A 16,753-nucleotide genomic window follows, 5' to 3' on the forward strand; every position below is an offset into this window, starting at 1 on the left:
CAGGGTTAGCAATCTTTTTCTGTAAAACAGTGCATGAGATTTTTAATAATTAATATACAAACTGACTGATTCTTCATTCAACCATAGTCACTCTATTGGTAAGTCAAGTTGGCCATATTTAAAAGTTTTTATCCTTTTAAAAAAGCAGACTGAAGGAAAAGTGTCATTTCTCTGCCTTAACTAACTTTTTTTAGTAAATTAACATTTAGCTCAAGAGAATATTTACAGGTAACTTCACAGCAGAGGCGAGTGATTTGGGATAGCAGCTGAGCATTGAGAGGTATGACATTTCCAATTTTATACAACTCTCACAAGAGCCAAATATGAAGAAAAATAATTACATCAGGCATATGGTCCTCTGCTGTCCTATATGTTTACTGCCCAGGATATTAGTTTGATTTTAAGAACGTATGAAAAACACTTTGTTGCATGATGTGATTTGAATTTGTTCATTAAAATGCTGTAGCAGTTGTGGGCTGTTATCACAATGGAAACCTCTACAGCCTGTGGCATGACACCTAGAAGCAGAGTCCTGGTAGCATTTCTCCCCAATCTGGTGATATATCCAATAAATATTGAATTATTTTACGCAGGATGAACTTGTCAGATGTAAATTCATCCAAATAAAGTAACTTTCTCATTGTTTGTACAGCTATAACTTTGTCTAAAAAGAGACAAAATAAGAATAGACAAGTGGTGTGTCTATTATCTACAAATATTTATTATAACACTTGGATATAGCTACAGGAAGCCCTTGGCACTGATAGAAAATATTGATTCACTGTTAGGTTACAAAAATTTATACATAGCAAAATTTAATGCTCTTTACATAAAAATATTAGACTACTTAAACAAAACTTCAGAAAACTCCCAGTAATAGCTACATCGAACTAGAAAAGAATTAGGCTTTAAGACACTGCCTCCATTACCCTTATGCAAACACTGGGCTAGAACATCACCTGCATTGTTGTAGAAATGTTTCTCCTTCATGCAACAGGTAAAACAAACACTAGGCTACACTGTCATCTGCTCTACGTACACTTTGCCCCTTTTTTAAAACTGTCAGATTAGACTTTTAGGCATTTAACCAAAAAATCCAACTGTAAGGTAATACTTGAAAAATGTCTGTCCACATCTTAATATTGACTTAGCTAAAGAAACTTGTGCTTCCTTTTTATTTTAATATTCAGCCAACAGTCAAAACTAATCAAACCACACATTAACATGGGAATATAACTTGACTTTACCATTTAATTTTTTTTTCAAATGACTGATACTTGATTTCCCCCCCCTTATTTATATAATATTTTGTAAAGAACAAACACCAAATATACCCATCACTAATACTCAAGATATCACTGAATGTTTCTGAAAAAAACAAAATGAAGGCAGACTGCTGTGGGACTTTAACACGGCACCAGATTTTTTGCTGAACACCACCCTGGCTTTTTGTGATTTATAAAGCGAAAATGAATAAGCACTGACTATAAACTTAAGCACCGAAGTAGAGAAAGGTGGCTGACCAGTGGTCTGCTTTATGGCTGTATTTTTTATAGCTTATGTGAAACTGCAAATTCACTAGTCTGCTCATTTGGAATAGTCAAATCAGTTTCATTTTAATAAGGTAACACTTTTTGCTTAATAATACAGATAATGGTCTCCTGCTACTATATAAATGCTAAGGCATTTATAGAAAATAAATATTAAGGCAAAGCTGACATTTATTTTCAAAGAAGGGGATCATTATCCTGACCGGCATCTACATTCCATCAACTAGTTAATAAAAATAATTAAAACTTGGAGCAGCTGAGCAATTACTCAGCACCCAGCTTGTGCAGATAGTAAGTGCAGTAGAATGACAGTGGCTCACTATAGCATTATTGAAAAAGATGTGGCTCTGAAAATGGACTTCTGCCTTCTGCCCATAAAGTGCTTTTAGTTAGACACTTGCCCTTTTATGAATCGGCTGGTTTATGACATGCTGAGATTGTATCAGTAAATAAACATGAGCTATGAGAAATCTGATGAACTAGCCACAGTTTCATTTGGTATAGAACTGGGATAATTGTTTTATCACATCTCACAACTGTGCAATTATTTATGGCCATAAATCTCCTGCTACTTGCCATGCTGGGTCACCCACTACAATTTTGTAGAGGAGCTTTAGGCCACAAGAATTAATACCAAGAGTCTCAAAAGGATGACTGATTGGGCACTTGTTACAAAGTGTTGCCTTTTAAAATGGCTGGACTGAAACCTCTTAAATCTGTACTAAAGAAAGGAAGGTTACCCACTGGAAGGTTTCCCTTTGAACATGTCCCAGGAGCTTGAATGTGAAGTTTTTACACTTCTGTATTAGATTGTTTGGTAGACATACATCTGTACTGCAGAGCAGCTGTTTGAGGATTTGTCAGAACTACAAAATTCTTCTGTTGAATTACTCTGGCAAACTTTTATGTGTAAGAATTGAGTTGCTCTTTTGACCGAGACTGGATATCTTGAAGCTCCTGCTCTTCTTTTGCTTTGATATCTTGGTAAGCTTGCATTTTGCTTGCATCCTTTAAGTAGGCCCAGTTAGAAGACAGTATCATGAGGAAGTGGATCTGGAAGAGAAGGGTGAGCATGATGGCTAGTGAGCATGTCAAGAGGCAAAGCGAGCTGCTAGTCAGATTAAGACATTCATTAAACAAAAAACAAAGTTATTCTACATTAATAAGCATTCTGTTGTTAAACAGCACAGAGGCTCATTTCAATTGACTTCTAGAATTTTGCATGCTTATCTTCTAGTTTGCTTACTAAAAACTAGCTCGAGGTGTTAGTGTGCAGAAGTAGTAAAAATGAGCGAAAGAGTTTTACTGATCAGTTAAAATGCAACAAAGGAAAAAAGGAAGCAAAAATAGAAGCAGCTTTTTGCATTTGGCAAATATATACTCTGAAGCCTAGAGTCGATAACGGATGCTTAAGTTTGTGGTGTTTTTCTTTAAACACATGTAGTGCAAAGATTCTGGTGAGATTTCCCTCCCGTCCCATTCAACCCCCCAAAGAAGCCTAAAATTGTAAACATTGTTTACTATGAATAATAAAAAGCTACATTTTAACATGGGGATATTAAATAAGGAAATGTGAGTCCAAAACTCTAAGCAAAAGCATGTAGTCTGAGTTAACACATCTTAGTGGTGGCATTTTTATAACTTTTTTTTTTAAACTCCCATTGTCTACTTTCAGGTAAAGTTTGAGCATATATAGAAATTGTTTCTGTTTGCACAGTAAAAATCTCTTGCCATCTTCTTTTCACCAAATTTCATGCAAGAAAAACCTACATCTGAAAACACCTGGATTCTTTTGTGCCTTTTCAGCAGTGTTGGTCTATGCACAGTTTAGCTTCCCATACAGTCAAACTTATATTTTGAGATCTGGCTACTGAGAAATCAGTTACTACTTCATAAACAGTACCAGCACAGAAGTGACCTAAATGCAGTTTCTTATGGTCAGTTTGGAGTCCAAAAAGGAAAGTGATTGTTTTACGCAGCGCAAGAGCATGGTACTTTCTTTTTCCAGAGAAAGCATGATTTGGCAGTTGTTTGAAAATTTAGTACTGAAGTTTCAATTCTTGTAGAGTTTCCTAAAGCCTCACTAATAGGCTGGGTGTACCTTGTGACTTTGTCATCCACACATTGGAAATACTGGCAAATGTATATGGAGCCTTTTTTTTAAAATACATTTGTAAACACATGGTTCTGTATGTCAGTCAAACAGCTACGCATCGGCACTCTTCTAATCACCCTGGTCCCTTGTACATCAGCTGTAATGTATGCTTTATTCTCACTATTGAAATTAGTGCACAGGAGAGAGAAAAATAACTAATCACTGGCATTTAAAAATTTGTTTGAGAGATAACTCCTGTCTTCAGAGGATGATTTGCAACATCTAAAGTAACTGAATCCTCTCAACGTTTAGAAAATAGCCAGATCTCATCCACATCAAAATTCATATACAATAAGTCATTTTATTAATCTGATATGCTAAACGATGCTTACTGAAGCTATTTACAAATTACTGTAACAAAATTGAAAAGCTAGACTCTTAGTCTAGGGTGTCAGTGGTATTTCAGGCTATGCATGCAGCTCTTTACTGGGCTTATGCAATTTAGAATTTAGTGCAGCAATCTTCCCGACTCTTAAACTTCAAAACAGCATAGTTATATGTGGTAGCCATCATGTAGATCAGCTGGTGGAAAAGAACAAAATACAGGAGAGTAAGATACAATAAGCTGACGGCTCAAGCCCTCTTGGGCAGTTTTTTGATCAGTTCTATGACAGACATCACTGTCTCAGATGATGATTCAAGACTTGTACTAAGCAAATATTTTGCTATTCCGTTTTAGATATAATCTACAGTCTGGCCTGGGGCTACTACAGTGGAAGAACAGTGACTATTACCCCTGAATTTGGCTAATGCAATGTTAAAAGTTGATAGCTCCAATAGTCCCTTACTGTAAGGAAAAAAAAGTGAAACATGCCATCTTGTTAATACCTAATTTCCACTTGCTGCCTAAGTAGCTTTTGTAGGCCCAGTACCAGTGACCTGACCTAAAGTTTCCTCTGTTCCAACAAGCAGAGTAACAGGTTTACATACTACCCTTCACTGCGAAACAAAAAAAAAGGGAGGGACTGGGGAGAGAAATGGCTCAAGTTTAAAAATCCCAGAAGCAGGATATTTCAGAAGAAAAGAGTCAAGAAGTTTGGTTATTTCCAAAGCTGTGAAAAAATGAACTTCCAAAAAATAAAAAACCTAACTTCTTATGGCCAGAACTTTGGATTTTTCGGCTTGAAATTACCAGAAGTGGGCTTTGTCCCATCTAGAGTCAAACTGGAATTGCAAACTACAAACAGACTAATTTATCAAAGCTGTTAAAAGAGTTGCAATAAGCAAAGTTCTATTCAAAGTGCTATCTCCTCAAAGTTTGCTTGCCTTTGTTGTGGAGGTTCTAATTTAAGAAAGCTACATTGAGGTTCTAATTTAAGAAAGCTACATTGAGGTGCAATGCACCTAAATAATGGTGACTGTGCTATAAGCTTAAGTGCAACAGGTCACTCCATTTTATTTGCGGTATCACTGTTTGCAGGGTGTTTAATTTTTTAAAATATCGGATTGTTAAAAGCTGAAAGGAGTGTGTAAAGTTTCATTAGAAATATGGAGGATGTTACCCACCAGGGCTATGACAGTGGCACCAGCTCCAGCACAGGCCACAATGAACAGGTGATAGGACATGTAGAACTAGAAAAGAAAAGATGAAAAATATTTTAATGATTAGAGGAACATACAATTGAATCTGTTTGCCATTTCAGTGGAGAACTCTAACACGGCCAATTTTTGTAATTAATTTTTTTCCTCTGTTGCTCTATTTATATTACTGGTTATTTACACAACAGGTAGCCCAGGAGACTTAAATACAGGTTTTTTTCTGGCTTTGGATGGCAGGAAGAAAGATGTTAACAATATTGATGTTTGCTACTGTTGCATAGATGGTGGTTTTGGCAGGTTAGTAGAGGCTTCTGAAAAACGCATTTATCTTCCAATGTGACTTTCTTTGGCTTCTGCAATAGCCCTGTTGTTTGTATTGTACCTCATTTGTGTTGCAGATGTTCTCTAAAATTGGCCCACAAGCCCTGCCTGGTACAGCATTCCAAGGGATGATACCTGAAATGACGACACCAGAGCAAAATGTACAGTTAGTTCTAAACAGCCAACGCATAACCTTCCATTCCTCTCAAATCTTATTCCTCCCCACCCACGTGCCAGTTGTGTTCCCTTATGATGCACCCACACATTGCCCAGTTCAGCTTTGAGTTGGCAAGAGAAACTACAAAGAAATTGCTCAGATTGTGCATTCTCCATACACCAAGACTAGCTGCTGCTTGCCAAATGTTCTGAGATGTAGGTTTCCCATATGGCAGCCAAATGGTGATTTTACTCACTGTTGGCCTATCATATATGAGCATGCCCAACTCCCCCGATTATGGGGGGCAAGTTGCACCTCAAAAGGTACTTGGCAGCTTTCAGAATTGGGCTCAATACTGAAGTCCTGACTAGGCCAAAACACCACTTGAGTAAGGCTTCAGGACTGAGGCCTACTCAACAGGATGTTTGTATTTTGGTGTAGCTGGTGGTAGGGAAGAATTACAAAAATACAGTGTTTCTTGTTTCATTTCCACTGGGTAGAAAACATTTTAGGTGACCCCTGGTTCGTATAAATCCAGTGCTTCCAGACACCTTTCACCCCCATAATGCACAAGATGATTTATTTACTGATCTTGTTGGTTTTTAAAGTAAATGAGATCTGGAAGCTACTAAATGTTTAAACTTTTAGGCCCATAACAGATGTAAATCTTAAGTACAGGTAAATATCTGTCATTTAAAATATATTGCAAGCATGTTTCTCAATTCATTTTGTAGGCCTGGCCATGTTAGTTTTAAACTGCAGCTGATCATGTTAAAATATATTAATGTCTGTCTTCACAATACAATTTAAAGAAGAGTTTAACACTATTAAAGCAGTTCAAACTCTGCTGGTTAGAGTTAGTGATTGTGGCAAGGGCAGACCGTCTGAACATGAATTTATGTTAAATTGGTACAGCTGCAGAAAAAGCTTCACAGGATTTACTCCATAACCACTTTTAGTTCTGCTTTGCAATTCCAAAATACACAGCAACAACCCAAGTAAATACTGTGGTGGGGTACTGATGATTCCTTAGACAAAGACATATGTACTGAATGTAATTGTTCAATTCTAATGTGCATAATTGGAGTCTTGCACATTTACACTGGATAAAATTTTATTCTGAATTTTTGTCAAATTGCATTTGGATGGAAATTGGAACTCAATTAAATGTACAAAAACAATTAAATTTTTTTTTACTAGTTAAATAAAATTAAATTGCTGGATCCATTCAGTAAACAAGCTTATCAAAACACTTTGCAATTAAAAATGAGTTATTAAGGTCATTCATTTTAGTTATTGAATTGACAGACTGTATCTGGTCACAATGCGCCAGACTGTCAAAGGTATTTAGGTGCTTAAAGATGCAGATACGCACCTAACCTGCCACAGCACTTTTGAAAATTGCACGAGGCACCTCACTCTCATTTAAATAAATGAGAGTGAGGTGCTTAAATTGCTTAGGGACTCTTGAAAATCCCATGAGGCACCTACCTCTCATAGTTTTCAATGAGAGTTAGGTGTCTAGAGGAATTTTTGAAAGTGCCATAGCAAGTTAGGTGCCTATCTGCATCTTCACGTGTCTTAAATACCTTTTGAAAATCTGGCCCCATGTCCTTCACGTTCGTAGAGTTAGAAGATCTCATCCTCTACCACCTTGTTTTTATCCATAGATTGGAAGAGGAAAACAAGTTTACCTGCTTTCAACTACCAGTGGGTTTGCCAAGTTTGAATGAACTAGTCCAAAAGAAGAGAATATTCTCTCTGAACCTGCTAGCTAAACTGAAACCGAAAATAGTTAAGCCAAAAGCTTTTCTGCACAACAAACTGGACTTACCGTTACCCCATGGTAGAGGCTGAAAATAATACCGATGTTTACTTAATGTATTATTTTAATGTAACATTTTCAAGCTTGAGTTGACCTTGAAAGTGAAATATTTTCTGCCTGATTCTGTATAAAAAAGCAGCACCCTTCCAATAATTAATTAATTTGAGGACCGCTCATTGTTGCAGCATTTTATAATTTAAATTCTTTTAATAGATTATTGTAAGTTTAGGCCTTAAAATAGTTAATCATAATTTCAAATTTTAAAAATCTGTTTAAAAGAAAATAAATATAAATTCAATGTTTTTGATATTTTAAAAAAATATCAATTTCTACCCACTTTGTTCCTAAGCATTTTATTTTGAGATTGTTTTATATTTAAACCTGATATAATAATATGGGTAACAAACAGATTTTATATCTCAAAATCACTTGAGATACAGGACTTGCCTGTTCAGTTAAACTGAATGCATCTGGAAATAGGTTAGTGTGAACTGCATGAATTGGAAAAGTAATGGCATTTTCAGAGATACCATACTCTGCTTTTTGGTTCATCTAATAAGACAGACAAACCAACTGAAGACAAGACAAGGAAAGAGGATAAAGAATTTAATCAGGATTAAAATAAGTACCATATTGCCTGACATCCACGCAGATCTGGTCCCCTGAAGCTGTCATATTTGTCTGGAGTGATTTGATGACTTCACAAGTTGACCATATGTTATAGAACATAAAGACAGGCACAGCAGAAAAGCCAAAGACCCCAAGCCAGGCCACTCCAAGCACATATGTGAGGAAAACAAACTAGGCAGAGAAAACACACATTTCAAGTTTAATTCTCTGAGGGGAACAGAATGAATATGCTCTATCTTGGAGGAGGGGTATCTGTCTTTTAAATAAGCTCCTACAAGTCATTTTCAGGAAGTTAAACATTAGAAGCCAGTTGCCATACAATTTTTCCCTTGTAAATAGGATCTTTTGGGCAGTAGAAAATTGACCAGGCCAGCATTTCATTTCTTCCTTCTGTTTTCTTTAAACAAATACTTGGCTCAAAGGCAGTAGTGAAAAAGTAAGACTCAAATGCTCCATTTTTAATCTGTCTGCTTGAGTAAACAGCTTGGTCTTCTGAAAGAGCAGTTTATTAATCACGGTTAGAAGAATTAAAATCAGAATGCCTGTTCAGTTTAGAAGTTAAAACTAGTAAATGCCAACAAATCAAATTTAACAGATTTTAAAAAAATAATTATATACCAGACATACAAGAAATTCTCTAATTCTTGCCAGCTGTACACTATACAGGGGGATCAAATCATGCATGTCTCTCTGGAGATATAGTGGGGTCAATTCTGAACATAAATGTAAGGAAACCCGTTTTTGTCTCCCAAAAAATTAATCTGGGTTCCTAAAATGAGACATCAGAAACAGCTAGCAGGGGCATATCAACTAAGACAAGCTGTTTTAAAAATGTTTTAAATTAACGTGACAAAAGATCAAAGACGTGAGATGAAAAATCTATAATCCCTCCTCTTGCAGGGTAGAATATCCTTGTAGAGGATGTCTGAGATATTAAACAGATACTACACTTGATTTTGGCTTTGGAAAGGCCCCTAATTTTATGTTCTGAATTGTTTGCCACGCTGAATTTTGTTTTAGAGAGCATCATTAGAGAGGTGTAGTTAACACCCTGGTCCGGGCTTCTGGAGATCTGATTCAGTTCCACAATCTACCGCAGACTTCCTGCATGACTTTGGGCAAATCACAATCTCTGTGCCTCAGTTCCCCATGTCTAAAAGAGGAAAGTAATGTTTCTTTTCTCACATTTTCTTTGTTGTCTATTTAGGTGGTGAACTCTGCAGGGTAGGAACTGTTTTGTTTTGTTTGGGGGGGGGGGTTGTTTTTTATTTCTGTGTATATTTAGTGTCTAGCCCAGTGAAGCCCTGGTTCTGGTTGAGACCTTTGTGCACTACCATGATACATAGCAATAATACATTTAGAAAGCACTAGTCCTGTATCTCTAACTTCACTGAAACATATGTATGATTATATTGTAAACATATCTAGGTACTGAAAATACATCTTTCCAGTTTGTATTAAGGTGTCACTAGCAGAGGTAAAAAACTGTTTTTGCCAGACAAAGGGACATATTTTCAGATGTTTGCCTAGATTCCTATGTAGATTAAGCATTGTAAAGCCAACGCAATGGAACCCCCTGTGAAAGTCAATGGAAAAACAGGTCACTGTGGGACATGAAACAAACAGGAGCATGGGAAGACACCTTAGAGCCAGCATCCCTGGAAAGAAACCACAGGGATCATCCTGTCTTTGGGGGAGAAAACAATGAGTTTGGGGGAATATAAGAAGCAAAAGGACATTTTGTCATCCTTCACTGAGGAAGCTAATAGGACTGTGCTTTTTGCATTCATGAAAGTTGTATCCTGGCCATGTGGGCTAGTGACGATGAGAGGTTGCTTTACGTGAGAAACTGCTTTAGACGGATTTTAGCCTGTTACAGTTAAGTTTAGACTGTAAGAAGTGTTATACCATTTGTCTTATATAGAACTTGTTCTCATTATTCTTGCTCACTATCTCTTAATCTTAATCTTTGTAAATAAACATATTTGTATTCATGGTAAGAAGATTCTAGTGCTGGTTTGTTATAAAAGACCTGATCATGAATTGTACTCTCCGTGTGTATACTGTCTCTTTGGGGACAGCTTACCTGGTAATTACCATGAGTGGCTGGAGGACTCAGGGTTTGGTGTGTACTTAGCACTAACCTGCACAAGGAGGGCAAGGTCTGCAGTAAGACCTGGAAGTGGTTGGTGGACAGAGGCTGTTGGTTTCAGGAAGCCGAACCACAGTAGGCATAAACAAGATTGTTTCACGCTAGTGGCAAGGTATCTCAGGACCCCAGGGGAGAATCCCACATGGATATTGTTTTGTACATAACATTACCTTTTTTCCCATTTTAGCATATAACCAAACTGTGCTTTTATAGCAATGACCATAAATAGATGTGAGATTGTGATGCCAGGCCAGACCTTTGTAAACCCAGCCTACCTCAACCTCATCAGCCTTGGAGGAATTAAAGCTGTTCCTGAAATGTAACTACTTTGGCCTCTCCAGTTGTATTGGCCTCCTGTGCAGCTCAGCGTTTAACTTGGCAGAACTCAACATCAGCGAAACGGGTTCCAGACTATTTACTATCACAGTCATCCACATTAGCTGTAGTATTTCAGTAGTGCCCTGGTCTTCCAGTTGGGACTTGGGACCAGTAGCGTTAGCCACTGTACAAATAGTATAGAAAGACAGTTCCTGGCCTGAAGAGCTCACAGTCTAGTGTGAGACAAGGCAATCAAGAGGGTGTGACAAACAAATGGAGGGCCTTGGGAAGGAAGACAAAGCTAAGAGTGACGGTAACCTGTGGGTACACAGACCAGCTACGTGCACCATTCAATGCTTCCAAATCAAAGAGGTGTTTTTTTAAACTACAAAATATAAATAAAATAGCTATCAGAATCTCCACAGCCCTCTACCTAGCCATTGTCAGGGGCAGTTCTCCATGAGCATCATTGTAGAAATGGATCTGAAGGACAATAGTGTCTGAGTGGTTGTATGGGTTAGTTCAATGAGGAAAAAAGAGTGATCCAAAAGAAAGTTAAGATCCTGCATGGAGAGGAGGGAGGGTTGGGGTTGAGGGGGAGTCACTGAGGGAGAAGAGTATTCCTTAGTCAGGCAGATGGGAGAGCTGAAAGACAGAGCAAATTTGTAGTGGAGAAAGTCCACATGGTCATGGACACTTGACCAGAGACACTAAGCAGCATGGGACCAAGGCAAAGAGATATTGTAGATAACCCAGGGTTCATTGGTGGGATGGATTTTGCAGTGGAACAGAGAGGCAGAGAAGTCAGGGGGAAGGCAGGTGCTTGCATAAGGCCTAAAGGTCATGGATGTTTATTTCTATAGGGCCAGACTCTTCATTCATACTAAACAGTACTTCACTCCAGAAGTATTCCCATTGACTTCAGTAAGGATATGATGGTTGGGGGGGCGGGGGACAAAAGGGGGGGCTGGCAGGTTGGTTTTTTTACAACATAAATATTATGGAATCCCTGACTCCTATGATGGCCAGCAAAAATGCAGCCTTACTGATGATCTAATATGACTCCTCTTTATAGCACTGGCATCCAACAATCATTCAGGAAGCTTGGAAATCTAATATATCTGCTAGAACTGAATCAGCAGAATGGGAAGAGGGAACTGGCTGCACTGGCAACAATTACATACAAATTGTGATTGCCTAGATCGGTAATGTTACTAATTGAACATAGAAAGGGAAATGTCTGTGTAACATCTTCTTAGAACTCTTATTACTACTTGTCACTTCTAAATTCCCACATTTTGTGATGGTTCATGCAGCATATTTGTTGCAATTTCTACCTCTACTGCTGCAGTAAAAGAGTGGTCAGATTTTTCAGAAAGTCAGGGAAAACTACGTTTGAACAGGCATTTATCACAGTTGCATGCAACATAGGTATATGCATAAGGAACTGAATAGTCACTTTTTTGATTGCAGTTAACTAACTTGTGCAAGTAATTATGCACTCAAAGTGAGATGTGCAAATGTATAGGCATTTTTGACCTTTGGAAAATGAAGCCTTCGATATAACTCAGTTGTCATCTTTAATGTCACACTTGCCAGAAAATAAAATGCTTCAAAAATTAAAAATTACCTAACTGACTTAATTTAATATTAGCTTTTTGAAAAGTGTATTAAATAATACAGTTGAAAATTTACTCTTTGTTCATTACAAACATGCTATTCCCTTTCTTGGCTGAAAAAACTCTACATTTATAGGCAATATGTTTTAATTATTAAAATGTAATATAAATTACACCAAAAGCCTCTTCACTTTTCACCCACACTTCCTCCTCGGTGATCCCAGCCATATTCCTTTGCTTTCTTCATAACTATCAGCTTTAAATTCAAAATTTCAGAGACAGCTTTGAAATCCTATCTCAAAAACATTGTATTTCTGTTCCTAAACCATGAGGAAGCTGTGGGCAAGAATTTTAAGTTTTAGTTTATTTTTTAAGTGTACTAATGGAAAAACTATTTGGAACTTTTTAAAGGTTTTAAATATTTCATCTGTATTGAAGACTCCTCGTGCAATCTTGAGTCAGTTACTTTCTCTCTATGCCTTGGTTTCTCATCTGTAAAAATGAGACAGTAATACTTGTCTAGCTTCCAAGGGTGTTGTGAAGCTTGATTCGTTGATATTTGAAGGACTTTGTGGCCCTCAGGTGGAATGCGCTATAGAAATTTAAAGATTTACTATTTTTTAAAATAATCCTGCATAAACTACTCTCAAAGAGTTTTGTAGTCCCTACTCTAAGTCTCTAATGCCGTAGTTCCTAAACTTCTTCTGTTGTGCTCCTCCTTACCTGTAAAGGAACCTGTCCAGGCCCCCTGGGAGCAGGGCTGCAGCCAGGAGTGGAGCTAGAGCCAGGGCCAGTGCAGGGAGCCGAGGCTGGAGCTGCGATCCAAAGCTGCAGCTGGGGCTGAGGGCAGAGTGGGGTGGCGCTCCCTCCCTACCCCACATGAGGGCAGGCTTGAGCCCCCCTGTATGTCCCTGAACATTCTTCCATGCCCCCCTACAGAAGCACGCCCCACAGTCTGGAGACTACTGCTCTAATGCCAACTCCAAGTATCACGACTGTTTAAGGCCCAAATTTACTCATCACCTGGGTTGAGCATTACAAAATGTACAATCTACAACCATGAAGTTGAGTTTAGAACACGTAAATACCTAAATAGCTCATTCTGCAAAGTTTGGATCCCTCTGAGCTTTCCCAAAGTGCAAAGAGAAGATGGGTCTCAGTGCACAATTCTGAGTACTTCTCTCTTTGTGGGGTATGAAAAGTTTAACTGGGCAAAAACATTGTGGTGCAACAGCATAAGAGTCAAACAGCCAGATCAAAGATCTTCGCTAATGTGAAGAAAATATTAAAGGCAGTTACTATTCTTACTTTGGATAGCAGGGTGATGGCAGCAGTACTGTACTCACCATTCCACTGATGCATCGGCCACAGGCTGTTGTTTTGAACTCACCATGTAGCTCCTTCACAGCACTTGTTGTATAAAAGCCTTCTGCCAAAAGGATTATTCCATATAAGAAAAAAAATGATGCAATGCCATAGATTACATACTGCATTAGCTGTATGCTAAAATGGAAGAGGAAATAAGTTAGTCAGACTTGAAGTCACATTAAACCAAAGCAGTCTTACCTGATTATATTAAGGATGAGCAAATTCATTCTGCCAAATATCTATTCAAATATTGTGGATCTGTTTAAAGAATTGGGTCAGGGGTGTGTGACCCAGCCTTGCGATGCTCATTTTACAGATGTGGAAACTGACGTGCACCAGAGGGACAACGGTCTAGGGCCTGCCTGGGAGTCAAGAGATTTGGGTTTTAATCTTGCTTCTTACACTGACTGGGCGTATGACTTTAGGATAGTCATGATCTTTGAGCCTCAGTTCCATGCCTGCAAAATGGAGATATTTCTATACTTCATAGAGCGTTGTGACCCTTAACTAAATGTTTGCGCTTTGGTATATATGTAGGAGCAAAATGCTTGAAGTGGCAAAGGCTCGAAGAGAATTAGGATATTCTGGCCACCTAGCTCTGTGCTCACTCCTAAGGGCCATGTTCCCTGTAAGGAGACAGCATCATCAGCTCCAAAATTCACACCTTTCTTACACCCCCTACCCAAATACATCAACATACATATTTTACAGTGCATGAAAATGATGTGATATTTTCCTGAAAACATGCATATGAGCATCGCTGTTAAAATTAACAAACCCTTCAGTGCAGGAGTGAGTCCATAGTTTCATAGCAAAGGTACAAGAATATCAAGTATGATTAAAAATACAAGCCAGGAGTACTAACCTACTAAAAAATATCTGCAGGTAATTTTAAACCCCTCCAACTAAATTTATCTATTTCCATTAACTCTTGGCATTTCTCCTTAGGCTTCCACACAGCCTGCGTCCATAGTAATTCAAGTACCAATTGCTCATTTCCCTGATACACTGCCACTGTAACCATGGTTGCTGATGTTGGGTTGATGATAGGTACTTGGTCACAACAGCTCTCTCCCATGTGCTGCTATCAAGAGTTCTTGCAAAGCTTGCTCCCTATCGTTTGAATTTCCTCCTCAGTTAAACAAATGAACCCCATTACTTTGCACATAGGGCTTTGTTACACTCTCGGTTGCTGAAGCTCAGCTAGTGATGCTACATGCCATTGCCATACAAGCTATGGTTCTGCTGCATTTGTAGAGCCCTGCAAATCTGTGGATTGTGGACCAAATGCGGATACATGTATATAGCATGCATAGAATACTAGCACCTTGTCAAAGGGTTTTTAGATACTATTAGATAAGCTCCTGACCTAGGGTAAATGGTCACCAGACAATCAAGGGCTGGGTGAACAAGATTGGAGGAGAAAAGCTTTATTTCTCGATAAATGGGATCGAGAAGTAGCTCATAAAATGAAGTACAGGCAGAGCTGTCAAGAAGAGGGGGAAAGACGACAGGGAAATTTCGAGAGTCCATGTGCCCTAAAGTAAAAAATGACCAGGGGAGCATACCAGGATCCTACCCAACACACCTCTTAATCCCCCTACACCAATGGCCTCGTGCTGTGGGCTAGAAGAAATGGCTTGGCAGAAGAGGGCAGCTAAGCATAGTTACAAGGGCTCTTCCTGCCCACTTCCAACAGCTGAGTATGAAGTGCTCCCATCCCTTGCTAGCCCAGGAAACACAGGACATGATCCCACTGCTAGTAGGATTCTCCAGCCCCAGATCAAAGCTCTTGGGCATTCTGAGCACAGTAGTGCACTTCCCGCCTCACAGTCTGCTCCTGTCCTATTATTGATCATGGGTCTTGGAGCATTGCTCATGTAGTTGAAATTCTACATGGCTCAGTCCTGCACTGTGCCTCTGACTGGTGCAGCTCTATAGCATGTGTAGAATGAAAGAGAGCATCAAAGGTGTCCCAACACAGCTGGCTGACTCACTTCACAGGAGTGAGTGTCACTCTTGTTTGCATACAATTTGCCTTCCCCATAATCAGTTACTAGAGATGATGCACATAGCTCTGCACCAGTGATGATTTGGTTTCCTACATTCTGGTCCTTTACATTTTTAGGGCCCTCCCATCAGCTGGAAACAGCTGACATTTTGTATTTGATTCAGATCCAGCTGTTACAGAGGAGACAAACTGTGTTCTCATTAGGACTTTTCACCTGTTCTTCCTGTTTTGTCTAACAAAAGAAGTCATTCAGGCTGAAATTATATGCTGAATCTTTGTGCATGGAAGCGATAACACTAGACATTTTGCCCTGTGTGTATATTATTTAGAGAAAAGAGCTTAAGCCTCTGAGTTTGGCATTTGCGTTTGGATCCATCTCTAATTTCAGTTGTGTTTGTTTATGCGGTGTTTTGCTGGAATTCTTCCATGAAGTAATGGAAGAGGTGCATACTTACACTTCACTCAGCAAAGCATGGTCACTGGAGTTTGTGGAGAAGTGTTGTTCAAGGATAGATACGGTTCCAGTGAGAGCCACATGACCACAGCCACAAAACAATGCTACCCCAGAAAAGCAGAGAATGGTTGCCACAAGTGAAGCATATGGAACTCCTCCCAGGCACTTAATGCAACATTCAAAGCAACCTAAGCAGAAAAGATGAAACAAAAGAAACATTATTAAGCACAACAGCAAATTATGAGGAGAAGAACATTCACTTTTCATTTAGTACAACCAGTGGGGGCTGGCTCAAATTTAAAAAAAAAAAATTGGCAAAGTGATATGTGGAAAGCTAACAGATGATGCAAGATGACGACAATTCCTGCTCTAGAGCAATGACCTTCAGCTTTGTCTGTGTGAACTCAAAACACACAAGTGGAAATGGGTTGAATTCTCATGTCTTTGCAAGATCAAGAAGAGGTCATTGATGAGTTAGAGCATCAACCGAAAAACAAAAATCCATTTAGCTAAGTGAGTCCCTCTGATATGACCGCTCTCAGATAATACACTGCATTTAAAAACTATTTGTAACAACAATAGGAGGCGTCAGTTACACTACTGCCATGCTCTTTAAGCATGTCAAGGAAGTGAACACACAACATGGGGAAGCAT

The 16,753-nt window shown here is 38.7% G+C and overlaps 1 protein-coding gene across 3 annotated transcripts; it reads right to left on the reverse strand.

Moving 5' to 3' along the window:
* Positions 1-696: 696 nt before the first annotated feature.
* GPM6B (glycoprotein M6B) lies at positions 697-16,233 on the reverse strand. Of its 3 annotated transcripts, XR_013346022.1 has the most exons (7): positions 16,101-16,233; positions 13,613-13,769; positions 8,177-8,348; positions 5,627-5,700; positions 5,212-5,277; positions 4,038-4,227; positions 2,482-2,603 (listed from the first exon to the last, which is right to left on the reverse strand). XR_013346022.1 is itself a non-coding variant. In XM_077815948.1 (6 exons), the coding sequence occupies exons 2-6, from the start codon at positions 13,757-13,759 to the stop codon at positions 2,454-2,456; spliced, it is 609 nt and encodes a 202-aa protein (XP_077672074.1). In that variant the 5' UTR covers positions 13,760-13,769; positions 16,101-16,233; the 3' UTR covers positions 697-2,453. The 3 variants fall into 3 exon arrangements, 2 of the variants coding, with proteins under 2 accessions (XP_077672074.1, XP_077672084.1); XM_077815948.1 differs by lacking the exon at positions 4,038-4,227 and having other exon boundaries at positions 697-2,603; XM_077815958.1 differs by lacking the exon at positions 2,482-2,603 and having other exon boundaries at positions 3,132-4,227.
* Between the last annotated feature and the right edge of the window lie 520 nt (positions 16,234-16,753).

The sequence above is a fragment of the Eretmochelys imbricata genome, chromosome 1 (assembly GCF_965152235.1).
Source record: "Eretmochelys imbricata isolate rEreImb1 chromosome 1, rEreImb1.hap1, whole genome shotgun sequence".
NCBI lineage: Eukaryota > Metazoa > Chordata > Testudines > Cheloniidae > Eretmochelys > Eretmochelys imbricata.